Source organism: Trichomonas vaginalis, chromosome V (genome assembly GCF_026262505.1).
Source record: "Trichomonas vaginalis G3 chromosome V, whole genome shotgun sequence".
Taxonomy (NCBI): Eukaryota; Parabasalia; order Trichomonadida; family Trichomonadidae; genus Trichomonas; species Trichomonas vaginalis.
Window position 1 is genome coordinate 16,992,807 of NC_067207.1, and position 13,711 is coordinate 17,006,517.

The 13,711-nt window shown below is 34.2% G+C and overlaps 5 protein-coding genes and 1 pseudogene across 6 annotated transcripts, besides 3 other annotated features; all 6 read right to left on the minus strand.

Moving 5' to 3' along the window:
- Window positions 1–339: part of a mobile genetic element that runs on past the window's edge.
- Window positions 340–876: 537 nt separating this feature from the next.
- TVAGG3_0351380 (uncharacterized protein) lies at window positions 877–1,953 on the minus strand (the record flags this gene model as incomplete). The annotated part of the gene is made up of 1 exon (XM_001296077.2): window positions 1,493–1,942. The coding sequence occupies one exon, from the start codon at window positions 1,940–1,942 to the stop codon at window positions 1,493–1,495; it is 450 nt and encodes a 149-aa protein (XP_001296078.1).
- A 5,105-nt stretch (window positions 1,954–7,058) lies between these two features.
- Window positions 7,059–7,220: a terminal%2Cinverted (terminal inverted repeat of Maverick-1C transposon ID:TVAGG3_0351390).
- Window positions 7,059–13,711: part of a mobile genetic element that runs on past the window's edge.
- On the minus strand, window positions 7,221–7,541 carry TVAGG3_0351400 (uncharacterized protein; the record flags this gene model as incomplete). The annotated part of the gene is made up of 1 exon (XM_001294906.1): window positions 7,221–7,541. One exon carries the CDS (start codon window positions 7,539–7,541, stop codon window positions 7,221–7,223), a length of 321 nt encoding a protein of 106 aa, XP_001294907.1.
- TVAGG3_0351410 (uncharacterized protein) lies at window positions 7,705–7,941 on the minus strand (the record flags this gene model as incomplete). The annotated part of the gene is made up of 1 exon (XM_001294907.1): window positions 7,705–7,941. One exon carries the CDS (start codon window positions 7,939–7,941, stop codon window positions 7,705–7,707), a length of 237 nt encoding a protein of 78 aa, XP_001294908.1.
- Window positions 7,991–8,449, minus strand: TVAGG3_0351420 (repellent protein 1 family; the record flags this gene model as incomplete). The annotated part of the gene is made up of 1 exon (XM_001310990.2): window positions 7,991–8,449. The coding sequence occupies one exon, from the start codon at window positions 8,447–8,449 to the stop codon at window positions 7,991–7,993; it is 459 nt and encodes a 152-aa protein (XP_001310991.2).
- On the minus strand, window positions 8,480–9,264 carry TVAGG3_0351430 (annotated as a pseudogene). The gene has a single exon. A coding segment is annotated over exon 1 (785 nt).
- On the minus strand, window positions 11,781–12,305 carry TVAGG3_0351440 (organellar and viral DNA polymerase type B; the record flags this gene model as incomplete). Its single annotated transcript, XM_051231113.1, has 1 exon — window positions 11,781–12,305. One exon carries the CDS (start codon window positions 12,303–12,305, stop codon window positions 11,781–11,783), a length of 525 nt encoding a protein of 174 aa, XP_051100843.1.

Consider the following 13,711-nt stretch of genomic DNA (forward strand, 5'->3'; position numbering starts at 1 on the left):
TTTTGCACCTAAAAATGCGTAATATTAAAAATTAAGGTATTAATTATGATTATCTTTCTTTAGCTTTACATGCTGTATGCTACTTTTGGAAACTGCTCTATTGTATTAGAATGTTTTTAAATTTTGCACCTAAAAATGCGTAATATTAAAAATTAAGGTATTAATTATGATTATCTTTCTTTAGCTTTACATGCTGTATGCTACTTTTGTCTTTGAGACATTCCATGATTTAAGTTAAGAAGCTAAATTCTGAAGTTTACATGATCCTATCGTGTGCACCCTTAAAAAAATGCAAAAAAATTGAATACTTTACTGGCTGGACAAATTTGTCGCCGCCCCCTGAAAATAGTTGATGAACTCAAGATTAAGAATATCCATAACTTCAGTATTATAGAAATGTTAAACTTTTTGCACTGCTCATCTATTTTCACAATAATATTTTTTTTGATGGGTTTATTTTCTTTAATACTTCATTGACATATGTTATTGATAATCCTTATTGTTAAAATAACATTTCCTCGATGTTTTAAAAAAATGTATTCAAAGTAAATAAATTACTCAGTATGGCAATTGTTATTGGAGGTTATGAAAAATTACTCCATCTCAAATTCAAACAACATTGTTTTGAATAGAAGCATTCGGAAAACTTTTCCCGTTTAATATTATATTGCCTATCAGTAACCTCGATATATTTTTTTATTTCTATAATTATTCGACCAAAAAAGATAAAGAAAAATTTCAGTCAAATTACAAAATTATTTTGAATTGACCTCAGTAAATTTCTGAATACCTATAGACATCCTGCAAATAAAACTATTGGACTTCAGTAGCTATACAAAAATACTTATTTTTTTCGCTTAATTATTTTCTATTCAATTTTTATTCTCACAAATCGTCAAAAATTTAGATGACTCTATATGAGGAGGAAGAGATTCCAAAAAATTACTATGGGAATTGCAGCATATATACAATTAGGAGGCGTTTCGAAAAGCCATCCGCGTTCAAGAACTCCACTTTAGATTTCATCAAACACTGCAAACAGTCCTCTGAATCAAAATATGACATCCGGCAAACCAGCGAGATGTTTGGATTTAAACAAAGGAGATTTTATGAAGTGATTAATGTGTTTGAGACAATTGGTTGCTGTCCAAAGATTGACGAAGAAACTTTCATTTGGATTGGCTTCGAACATATTAAATTCACAATTGAACGGATGGCTAATGATCACGGAGTATTCCATCCAAATTACGGGCTTGATGACATCTTCACAAATCACGGTTGTATTTCTGTTCAAAGAGTAACAGAAGAATTTCTTTTATTATATGTTTCTTTGGAGCAAAGGAAGCTTAATTTTTCAGATATTTTTTTTATGACTTCTTTTATGTTTCGTACATTTTTCCAAGGACAACATGAGGGAGAAAAAGCGTTTGTGGATTAATTTCATAAATTAAAATTTATTTAAAATAAAAAAAAATTCAGTGAGTTTTGAAAATTAATATGAGAAAATAGAAGCAGCAATACAAATGAATAGACTGAAAGCAATAGAAGCGATAGCGCAAGAAAGTAATATTTTTCCTCTCTTCTTATTTTGGCTCCAAATGAAGCAAGCGCAGATCAGTCCAATCAATGGGAAGAATACTGCAACTAAACCTAACAAGATATCTATGCAACGCTCGTTATGTTCAATGACTCGTTGTTGTTGAACATCAGTTTCGACTGGTAAAGGCTCGATATCGGCTTGTGGTTGAAGAACATTAGTAGTTGGCTGAGGTTGGTAAGCATAAACTTGCTGAGTTTGTGGATCTATTGGTGCTGGGATGAGATAAATTGCTTGTGGTTGCTGTTCGTTTGGTGTATATGGATTTGGAGCAGGGACAAAGTATTGAGGAGCAGGATAAGCATAAACAACCTGAGGTTGCTGAGGATTTAAGGGCTGCTGCATATAATATCAAAAAACCGCAAAATTTTCAACATGGGGGTCAGAAAAAAATTTCAAAGGATATATTTAGCTTCAAATGCTTATTTTATTTGATCAATATTTTATTTTGACAGATTTGAAAAGTGCCAAATTATCGATAATTTGGATCCAATAAATCCTTATCACGTTTTTCATTAATTTATATATACCATTCTTTAATACCTGTTTAATTTATTTTGTATGAAATTTAGATTCACTGATATTTTCATTTCCAATTCTTTTGCATTGCTTTCTATAAGCAAGAATACCTGTACTTTAAAATTTAGGTGGATCATTGAATGGGCAAGTTTCATTTTTGGCTTCTTCCTTACTTGAAATTTTCATTTTTTTTTATTCTCGTTTTACAGATGGTATTCTAACAGATATAATATTTCCACGATTTACAAGAGTTATTCAACTAATAAATCTTTGCATATCATTCATTTCATCAAAGATACTACCCTACGTTCCCAACTTCTGGAAAACGGTTGTTCACCCTTATGATCAGTTTCAGACACTTTGGGAGTCTCCCAAACTTTGATATTTTGCATTATGATAGAGAAACGTGTCTAGTTTAACGCACAGTTGTTTTAAAGGCAAATGATGATATCACATGAAATTATCAAATTATCAAATTTTGAAGTACCAGTCCAAAGGGTTAATTAGATCCTACACAGATGTGCGATAGTGAAACATATGTGTTCTTGATTTGAGAAGTCCTACTGATAGAGGTATGAATCTCACAGCTTTGTGTGAGTGTGTCTGACACTTGTATAGAGTGGAATATGCGCCGACATATATTATATAATAACATGTAGTTGATAATTATGAAAAAATAGAATTCGATGCGAATGATATTGAAAGTTGTTTTGTAATTTGATATTTTTCTTATATGTGTTAATTAGTAAATGGCTTGTTTGTTGTGATAGTACTGTGAAAAATGAAAGGTATTTTAAATTAAAAAATTGAGATTTTGAGATATCTCTAGAATTAAGAATTTATTATGTATTTGACTTTTATATAACTATGTGTAAAGGATCTCGATGTCTATATGCTTTAAATAAAATTAAATAAAATGAGATAAAAAATTAAAATGGACAAGAAGATATATGGAAATGTAATTTGTATTGTGTTGGTTGTTGACAAAATGATTTTAATACAGATTTAAGGATTTGGAATGGATTTGAAATTAAATGATTTTAATTCAAGGAGTAATAAGATTTTGAACTGGTTTTTATTTTGTGAATGTAAACTCCTTCCATAGGATATGTATTAGAAAGATAAATTTTAAACTTTTTGAAAGAATTGTTTTTTTTTGTTGAGCGATTTTCTCATATTTAATAATATATTTAAGTTGGCGTATCTTACGCCCTTCCAAAAATATGTATTAGAAAGATAAATTTTAAACTTTTTGAAAGAATTGTTTTTTTGTTGAGTGATTTTCTCATATTTAATAATATATTTAAGTTAGCGTATCTTACGCCCTTCCAAAAATATGTATTAGAAAGATGACTTATAATTTCATAAATTATTTTGTCCCGACGGTTTGAGCGGTTATCAGAATGGTTGCTTACACAATGCGTCAGCAAAATGTCGGTTGGGGTGCCCTTCTTGGCCTCCTGAGTACTCACCAAGATACCCCAGCTCCCGCAAAACACCTCCCTTAGGTGCGCATTACCTGACGGCATTATTTTGCAATTATTTCAAATTTTTTAGATGTCTTTTGTTAAAGTTTGTTAACTAAAGACTTGAAAACAGCTTACCGCTTCAAGCTGCTCTCTTCCCGGTTCCTCTGCCGCAATCTTCTGTTTGATTGTGCGCAAAGCTCTCCTCCTTGTGAACTTTGCCTGACAGATACACCTGGGAGACAGCATTCGGACATCTTACCGCTTCAAGCTGCTCTCTTCCCGGTTCCTCTGCCGCAATCTTATGTCTGATTGTGCGCAAAGCTCTCCTCCTTGTGAACTTTGCCTGACAGATACACCTGGGAGACAGCATTCGGACATCTTACCGCTTCAAGCTGCTCTCTTCCCGGTTCCTCTGCCGCAATCTTATGTCTGATTGTGCGCAAAGCTCTCCTCCTTGTGAACCATGGCTGATAGAAAGAACTGAAAGACAGGATAGGAGGAACATGCCGGTTCAAGTTAACTTGCAATATGCTTCTGATTAGTGATTTTAGATGAAAGATTAGCGAAATCGCATTTAATTTGGATAGAAGGATTCAATTTTATGAAGCAGTCTCGTAGAAAATATGCAGGAATAGCACAATCTTCTGCAATCAGAATGTGGTTGCAAAACTTTGACCGACAAGAGTGTATTGTGCACTCTTGTCGGTCTGCATGTCTCATTCCTGGAGACATTGTCACTGCATGTCTCCCAGAATGAGACAATCTTCCGCATTCATAACTTGAATGCGGAAGTTTGACCGACAAGAGTGTATTGTGCACTCTTGTCGATCTAAATGTATCTTACAATCAAAGACACTTTCATACAATCTTTTCGAAGTTAAAAAAAAAAATTAATTATTTCTTTCTTTTGTTTATTAAATCGCCTTACTCACGTACTAATCTCTTTTAGAGACTCTATCGAGCTATCCCCACATATAAACCTGTGACAATAATACATATTTACTCTCTTCATATTCTGATCTCATGACACATTATCGCAAAAACTATAATTATACAACACATCTCATAAAGTCTCATTTTAGCCCTATCTAAGCGTTCAAAACCTATTTTCCACACGTAATCTGATTCTTCTGGCTCCGCTGATTCGATTTCTGCTGTCAGATCGTGAAAATATGCATCACATAAAGAGATAAATGCAAATTGCACAACTTAATATTTTCCTTAAAATTTCTCTTCAGGTTCATACCTAAATAAGCTCTTTTTTTGAAAATTCAATTTTTTCCAAAAATGTATGAATTCAAAAGTTCAGATTATATCTAGTCATTTTCCAACATTAATTTTGTGTTTTAGTTTTTGAGATATTCATTTTATTATACGTATTATTCAGAAAATTAAAAGAATTTGTGAGGGGAAACGGAGGAGATAATAAATATGTAAAGATGGATGAATAGACAATTTGAAAAAAAAAGCAATAATTTTGAGTTGTGTTTATCTCTTTATGTGATGCATATTTTCACGATCTGACAGCAGAAATCGAATCAGCGGAGCCAGAAGAATCAGATTACGCGGGGAAAATAGGTTTTGAACGCTTAGATAGGGCTAAAATGAGACTTTATGAGATGTGTTGTATAATTATAGTTTTTGCGATAATGTGTCATGAGATCAGAATATGAAGAGAGTAAATATGTATTATTGTCACAGGTTTATATGTGGGGATAGCTCGATAGAGTCTCTAAAAGAGATTAGTACGTGAGTAAGGCGATTTAATAAACAAAAGAAAGAAATAATTAATTTTTTTTTTAACTTCGAAAAGATTGTATGAAAGTGTCTTTGATTGTAAGATACATTTAGATCGACAAGAGTGCACAATACACTCTTGTCGGTCAAACTTCCGCATTCAAGTTATGAATGCGGAAGATTGTCTCATTCTGGGAGACATGCAGTGACAATGTCTCCAGGAATGAGACATGCAGACCGACAAGAGTGCACAATACACTCTTGTCGGTCAAAGTTTTGCAACCACATTCTGATTGCAAAAGATTGTGCTATTCCTGCATATTTTCTACGAGACTGCTTCATAAAATTGAATCCTTCTATCCAAATTAAATGCGATTTCGCTAATCTTTCATCTAAAATCACTAATCAGAAGCATATTGCAAGTTAACTTGAACCGGCATGTTCCTCCTATCCTGTCTTTCAGTTCTTTCTATCAGCCATGGTTCACAAGGAGGAGAGCTTTGCGCACAATCAGACATAAGATTGCGGCAGAGGAACCGGGAAGAGAGCAGCTTGAAGCGGTAAGATGTCCGAATGCTGTCTCCCAGGTGTATCTGTCAGGCAAAGTTCACAAGGAGGAGAGCTTTGCGCACAATCAAACAGAAGATTGCGGCAGAGGAACCGGGAAGAGAGCAGCTTGAAGCGGTAAGCTGTTTTCAAGTCTTTAGTTAACAAACTTTAACAAAAGACATCTAAAAAATTTGAAATAATTGCAAAATAATGCCGTCAGGTAATGCGCACCTAAGGGAGGTGTTTTGCGGGAGCTGGGGTATCTTGGTGAGTACTCAGGAGGCCAAGAAGGGCACCCCAACCGACATTTTGCTGACGCATTGTGTAAGCAACCATTCTGATAACCGCTCAAACCGTCGGGACAAAATAATTTATGAAATTATAAGTCATCTTTCTAATACATATTTTTGGAAGGGCGTAAGATACGCCAACTTAAATAAAAAAAGGTAGTGGGGCTTCCAGGCGCGTTGCGCCCTCTAGCCCATAAGAAATTTTGCCCAAGACCCAAGAGGAGGACCGAACCCCAGCCGACCAGCCGGTGACAAAACCAAAACCGTTGTTATTTACATCATATTAATAGTGTCACTTTTTTAAATATCACTTTTTATGTCACTTTTCACAAATTATATATGTTTTCACGTTTTGTCACTTTTCTGTCACTTTTCGGGTAAAAACATTTTTATTATTATATATAAATGAATTTTACAAAACCACCGTTACCGTTCTTTGGAAATAAGAGTAGATGTAAAGATATTATATTGAGAGAACTTAAGAAACTACCGAATGGTCTAACATTTGTAGATTTGTTCGGTGGAAGTTTCTATATATCCCATTTATGTCATACCGTATTTCCTGACTCAAAGATTATATGCAATGACTTCGACAACTATATGAACCGTCTCAAACATATTCCAGACACAAACAATATATTGAAAGAGTTAAAAGAAAAGATACCTATAGGTAAGATGGAACGTATACCATTAGATAAGAAAAATATTGTGAGAGAGGTTTTGAAAAAAGCAGAATATATAGACTGGGATAGTATATCTGCTAGACTATTATATAGTGGTGCTATAAGAGTTCATGACATTGAAACACTTATGTCAAAAGTTTTATATCTTAACTATACAAATGTTTTCAAAGAGGACATAGAAAAATATATTGAGGGTAGTTAGTATGGCTAAGTCGTGTACTGAGGCACTGCGCGCCTCCATACACCACTTAGCGGGTTTGACACTTTACAAAACCGTTAACGTATATTTTACAACACAAACGACAACACTAACTTAACCTTAAATATTTACAAAGCCACCAACCACTTCACCTCACTAATGAAAAAATAAACGTTCTCACTTACAAACGTATTGCAACTCCTCCCATTGCTGTGCTTCACATAACAGCTCATAATCTTCTGACTCACTTTCTTCTTCATATAGGTCAAAGTCACTGTCAAAATAAATGTTAGTAAGTTTTGACAAAGCTAATGAAACACGTTTACCGTTTGTATCGTATGCTTGTATAAACTTTCCATTCTTCATTCCTTCATAAACGCTCAAACTAACTTTACCTTTTCTCCCTCGTATCTGATAGAATGTATTTTCACGAGGAACGAAGAACAAATTCTTGAACTCATGACCGTTGTAGTTTGTTATCTCAATAGTTTTCGTCATTTATATAAAAATAAAATAAAAATAAAATAAAAAATAAACTTAAAAATTAATGATATCACCACCCTCACACGTATGAAAACATAGCACAAAAATAAATTTAGGTGAAATGGTGAGATCTCACCTCTTTTTTCACCTCTTTTTTCACCCTGTTGAATTCATTGCTTTATAACTCTCTTCCTTTCTCCAACTCTTCTAACTTCTTCTTAAGTTCAGCAATGTTGTCCTCATGAAGTTTAATCTTTCTCAAAATTCCTTCTCTATCTAATGGTTGCTTTATCTTTCTAAACTGAACTCTACCATCCTTCATAGTATGAATGTAAAAACCTTCTGGAATAGCTCCTGATTTAATGTATTCTACCAAAAACTTTTGTTTCATTGCTTCAGTGACTTTATTTGTCATTTCAATCAAATAAAAATTTTAATATTAAATAAAAAATAACGTTATTTTTTCAGTAAGGAAACGCAGGAGTTTTACGATTTATTTGAGGAGTAGGTTCCGGTTTAAATGTTGGAGTCGGTTTAGGAGTTGACTTTTGAACAGGAGTTTGTACTTCCATAGGTTCAGGAGTCATTGAAGGTTTTGCTTGTGAAGGCGTTGGTTTTGGCGAAGGTGTTGGAGTTTGTTTAACTTCAGCTACTTCAGTATTATTTACAACATTTGCTTTATTTCTTTTCAACATCATAACTGCTCCTGCTGTAGCTAGCAAACCTAGTGGGAGACCATATCTTATATAAGGACTTGACCAAATGCTATTTTTGACAGGAGCTGGTGGAACACCTAACCTTGGTGAGACTGCTCTTTGCCATTGTGCAGCTCGTAAGAAATATTCAATAGGTGCTCCATAATCGTTTGGTAAAGTTTGTTTCATAGATGGTGAAGGTTCACGAGAGCTTGATGAAGAACTCATTTATAAGCTTTAAAAATAAACGTTCATCCTTTATTCCTCACTGTCGTCCGTAGCTAAGTTATAGTCATCTAATCTTATTATGGGGATGCCATTAGCACGCACCTGAATGGCAAAGCAACAATCCCTCATAAATCCAATAAGTGGCTTTGGTACGTTTTCAGTTGCTAGTTCAATAGGTCCTTTAACAGACAATTTGTATGTTATTGGAGCAGTAGATGTTGACCTTGCTGGAAGCAAAAGTCCACTTCTGTTGGAAAACCACATAAGAAATGTGTGTTGTCATAGCTATCCCATTTATGTTCCACACTACCATCATCCACCAATGACCTCATAACATCTTCATTAAATCCTATCATATCATTGTTTGTATTGCAAGCGTTCGCAACCATTTCATAAAATACAGGTCCATATGATTTTTCGGGTTCTGCAGGCATATTTCCATAAGCTCCCATGGAAAGCTGAAGATATTTAAACTTAGGGTTCTCAAAATTAACATAATAGTTGTCTTTCTTTCTAAATAGTGCCCAAATACTTTTAACATTAATAGGCGTATAAGCTGCTGTAAATGTTGCACTTGAACTATCTGTATTCTTTGAGAATGAACCGTCCATAGGAATCCAATCCATAACTTTAACAGGAAAACATAAAGCCTCGTTTGTATAATGTTCTACAAGTTCTGTATAAATGTTAGGGTCTAAAGAGAATGACTTTGGATGAATGAAACATTCATTAAAATCCATCTTTGTTCGAAATAGTTGCTGGGTTACAGTTGTAATAGTAACTGTTCCACTAGCTTCTACTGCCTTCGTTATCATAGTGAATGGTTCATTCCATGGAACAAATTTATTTGTCGGTGGATTTGAATCTGAAGCAAATGCAACTTTAAGAGTTGGATTGAAAGCAATGATATCATTTACAGATATAGATGTGCATTGTAAGGAGTCGCTACTGAACTTTACTTTAAGCTGAATGTTTCCTGCAAAAGCTGGAATAAATCAAATAGCTTCTAATGGAAGGAATCTTCTAACAGGAATTCTTAAACGAAGCTTAAAATCAAATGATTTTCCTGCTGTAATTGGACCACTAACAATTTGTCCTGTTCTGCATGTTCCCGAATGACTCCATACATCTTCATGTCGAGTCTTTGAGAAAACATCTACTTTCTTTATTTGTTCGGTAGTTTGTGAGTTTGAAGTTATATATGCTTCTTCTCTTGCGTTGTCTTGAGAATATACGATACGACCATTTGCAAGGATTTGATATCCAGCAACTGCATAGAAAGCGTCATCGAAACCAATCCAAAATCCTGGTGGGTTTGTTTTATTGGAACCTGAACCAATTTCTTTATCTACAATAAATTGACCTTCCATTTTATACGTAATGAATGTATTGTAAAGGTCCAACATATTTTCACCAGGAGGTGAGAGATTGAATGTTACCCATGTGTTATCTTTAGCAGTTCCAGGTTGTGATGGAATCTTTGCGTCAGAATATTTTCTATTAGTGTCACCAATTTGAACTGCATTGTCTATGATATCGAAATATGAGCGAATCTGATGAATATGCTCTGCTGGAGTAAATTCGTTTAGCTGTTCGTTCTGCATGTATTTACTTCAGATAAAAATATCTATTTACTTCATTATTCTCACTCTTCTTCTTGGCATTCGTGGTGGAAGTTGTTTCTTGACATTTTCAATGAACTGTACATTCTCTTTTGTCTCAACTTCTTTCACTGGCGGGTCAGGATTCTTTGACTCGGTTTGTTTTTCAATGAAATTCACGAACTTTGCAATAAGCTCTTGGTTCGTTATTGAAAGTACATCTGGCTTTTTTTCTTCTGGTTCTATTGACTTTTCAGTTTGAACAGAAGGTTTTATATGGGCTTCGTGGACTTCACCCTTACCATACACCTTAATGTTGTCGCTTTCTGCATTCGCTAATGGAACCTTTCTTTTTCTTACGTATATTTTTACCATCTTTACTCTGACTTACGTAATAGAAAGGATGTTGTATTCCTCTTGCGTCATTTAATATAATAGACTCTCGCTCTGATTTTGACAAGCTCATTTTACATCGGTTAAAGTTTTAATTTTGTTTTTTATCTGCAGTCAAATGACTCAGACAAGCCCTACGGACAAGACCCAGGGGGTCATAGATGTTGAAGCATTGAAGAAAGAAATTCGTGAGCAAATTTTATCCGAACTGAAGGAAAAAAACAAGAACAAAAGCCAGAGAGACCAAAGAAAACTTAGTGAAAAACAACTTGCTGCATTAGCTGCTGGAAGACAAAAGAACCCACGTTTGCTGGCGAAGAAAGCTAGAGAAGAAGCTGAAGCAAAAGCTAAAGAAGCTGAAGCAAAGAAAGAGTAAATGGTTTATTTTTATCCGAATTAAATGTATAGACAAATACCTTTATCTGTTGCGTTCAGTAGTGAAAACCCTGACGTCAAAATAAAGGGGAACAGAGTAACGTTTAAGTTTCCAACAGACTGGATTGTGAACATAAATGAAGAGAAGTACATTGGCATAACATCTATGTATATAACACGTGCTTTCAGAAAGGTTGACTTTATACTTCAAGTCGAGATAGAAAATGACGAACAGTCTTTAAGCGCCCAAAACATTCACATATACAAATACTTCAATGACAGTACGACGTTAGAAGACTGTATAATTACATTTTACGAAAATTTTCAAAAGAAGTTTAACATTGAAGTACAAACTTTACAGCCTTTACGTGATTTTCTTGCAGAACTGAAAGAAGAAGGAATTGTAGAAAGATTAATAGCTTTTTCATTACGAGTTTGTAGCAAATGCTGATGGAACTCATGACTGTCAATTCATTGTATTCTCACCATTCAATGAAGTAGCTAAAAAGAAAAAAAATCCATTACGTATAAGATTTCAAATCTCTGAACCAAGTGATGATTTCAAGAATGTTTTCAATTATGATGCAATGCTTCCGAGGAAAATGAATTTTCCGAAATTAGATTTCCAGGTATTTGGGATAGAAAGCAAGCTATATTATATTCAAACTTAAGTAAGGGAGTTGAAAATGAGTTCATTGGTCATACAAGAACTTCACCACTTCCTAACCCTAAATACTATAAATTAACTGGCTTCAATCGTGAGTTTTGGATAGACATGTTCTCCACTCATGACCATAACTGCCCAGTGTTCTTACCTCCAGACCATAAGGACTGTCTCTACATTGAAGCACAACTCTTAAACTCTACCATCGCAGTATTGTAAATGACCACATGGGCTTCGCCCTTGCCGCTAGTTTTATTTTTATCACGAATGACCTCATTGCTGACAAAAATAAGTGACCTCAGAACTTCAACTTACGAATAAAGCTTGTTTTAGTCGTTATTGAGAAGTTAAACTTCTCTTCAAAGCAAGGTTGACATGACTTACATAAGTCAAATCCAATCTCTTGACCGTCATAAAGTGCTTTGTAAAGTTTCATTAAACTGAACTCAGAGTCTTTGTCATATGTTCCTTGCGGAACCATTAAACCTTTATCTTCATCATAGAAACACTGAACAGAGTCAGGAAACATTTCATTAGCGGTTAAAGCAATAACATCTTGCTTCACGCCTTTCATTCTGCAGTGAAATGCAACTTCATTTAAATCATTCGTGAGTAAGTCTATGTAAGTCTTCTTTCCACAAAATATTGACTTGTATGCTAAACTTTGTTTTCCAGGTGTGATTTCTGCAAAGTCGCTATGAAATTGACCAAGGTTTTTACCAATGAGAACTCTTCCATAACGTTTCTCAAACTCTTCAGCTAAACGAGGGATATCTTCATTGTAGAGATGCATACTGTCCGTATCGCTATAAAAGATGTCCATTCCTAAGTCCTCAGCAGTACAGAATACTTCACACATTATTCTCTTCGACATAGACAAAATGTTAACACCAAGTGGACAGAAGTTAAAGTGTCTGCAAATGCTTTTCGTTAGCTTGAAAATAGTTTTATCTGAACCATCCAAACCTTCGAACTTCACTATATGGTTGTAGTTTCTGATGGCATATCTTATAGCATCTTTGTCATTTACTATGGTTATTTTTGACTCAATAGGAGATAAAATAGTTTTGCCATAAATACTGTTCAGAATGAGCTTTATATTTTCTTGCAAAGGATTTCCTTCTTTCTTATACCTTAACCTTAACTCAAACAACTTCTTTACTTCATCTCTTATTCTAATATCTCTGTTTCCATCGTAATAGTATCCTTGCAACACTTCACATTTGACACCTTGATATTTTATGAGGTCTTGTAATTTATATGGTCAACATACATTAAACAGCAAGTGTTTGAACTTCTGGGAACGTTAAGTTCTGGATTTAGTTCAGGGTCACAAAACTATTAAAGGAAAGTGTCTATGTATTCCAATCTCTGTTATCTTAATGAGAACAAAGAAGCCAGACATAAACTTTTCACCAATGGGTTCCTTTTGGTCGTCATCGAATAAATGTCTCATGAGATACTCTGTGCTTAACATTTCTTTCTTCATAACCTTTGGAATACCTTTCTAAAGTATAGAGTCTTGCAATTGCTGAAGGGTATAATGAACAGCGTCGAAGTCAGCAATGAGTTTCTTTTCATCTTTTGTTTCATGTTATCTGACAGCATACATCTTCCACCTTGAATACAAGCGTGAAATAAATTCTCTTGGTTTATTTTGAGATGTCATATAAATTTCCATTCGGGAAGTACACTCTGTTCTCAAATAATTTGTTAGCAATTGAACAAATACTAACATAGTCATAAACGTTTAAATCAAATTCTTTCAATATGTCATTGCGGAACTTAACAAAAACCTTCTCTTAAAATTCTTACATCTTGTTTGCATAGAATGTGCTATATTTTTCTAAGTCGAAGTGGTTTTCATCTATTCTGCAACCTTTGATGGAATCTATGTTTTTCATGAATGTATCTGCATCCTGGATAAACTTACATGCTTCAGAAATGACACCAGTTCTGTTGTCATTTGCCTAACAAAACACTGCTGTAGTAGTTATATGGAAATACTTCTTTCGGTCCTGTTTGTAAGTTAAACATAGCAGGAAATAGTTTAAGCTTCTTATTTATAACACTGTAAGAGTCTTTTTATAATAATTGCCCTTCTTTATATAAGCCAGTTATTTGCATTGTTCGTGAACCTTTAATGATGGGAGTTCCTTTCACTTCTGTCATGTGTCTTTAAGATGAAGTTTTATCATAACTGAGGTTATGGAAATATATTAAACTCTT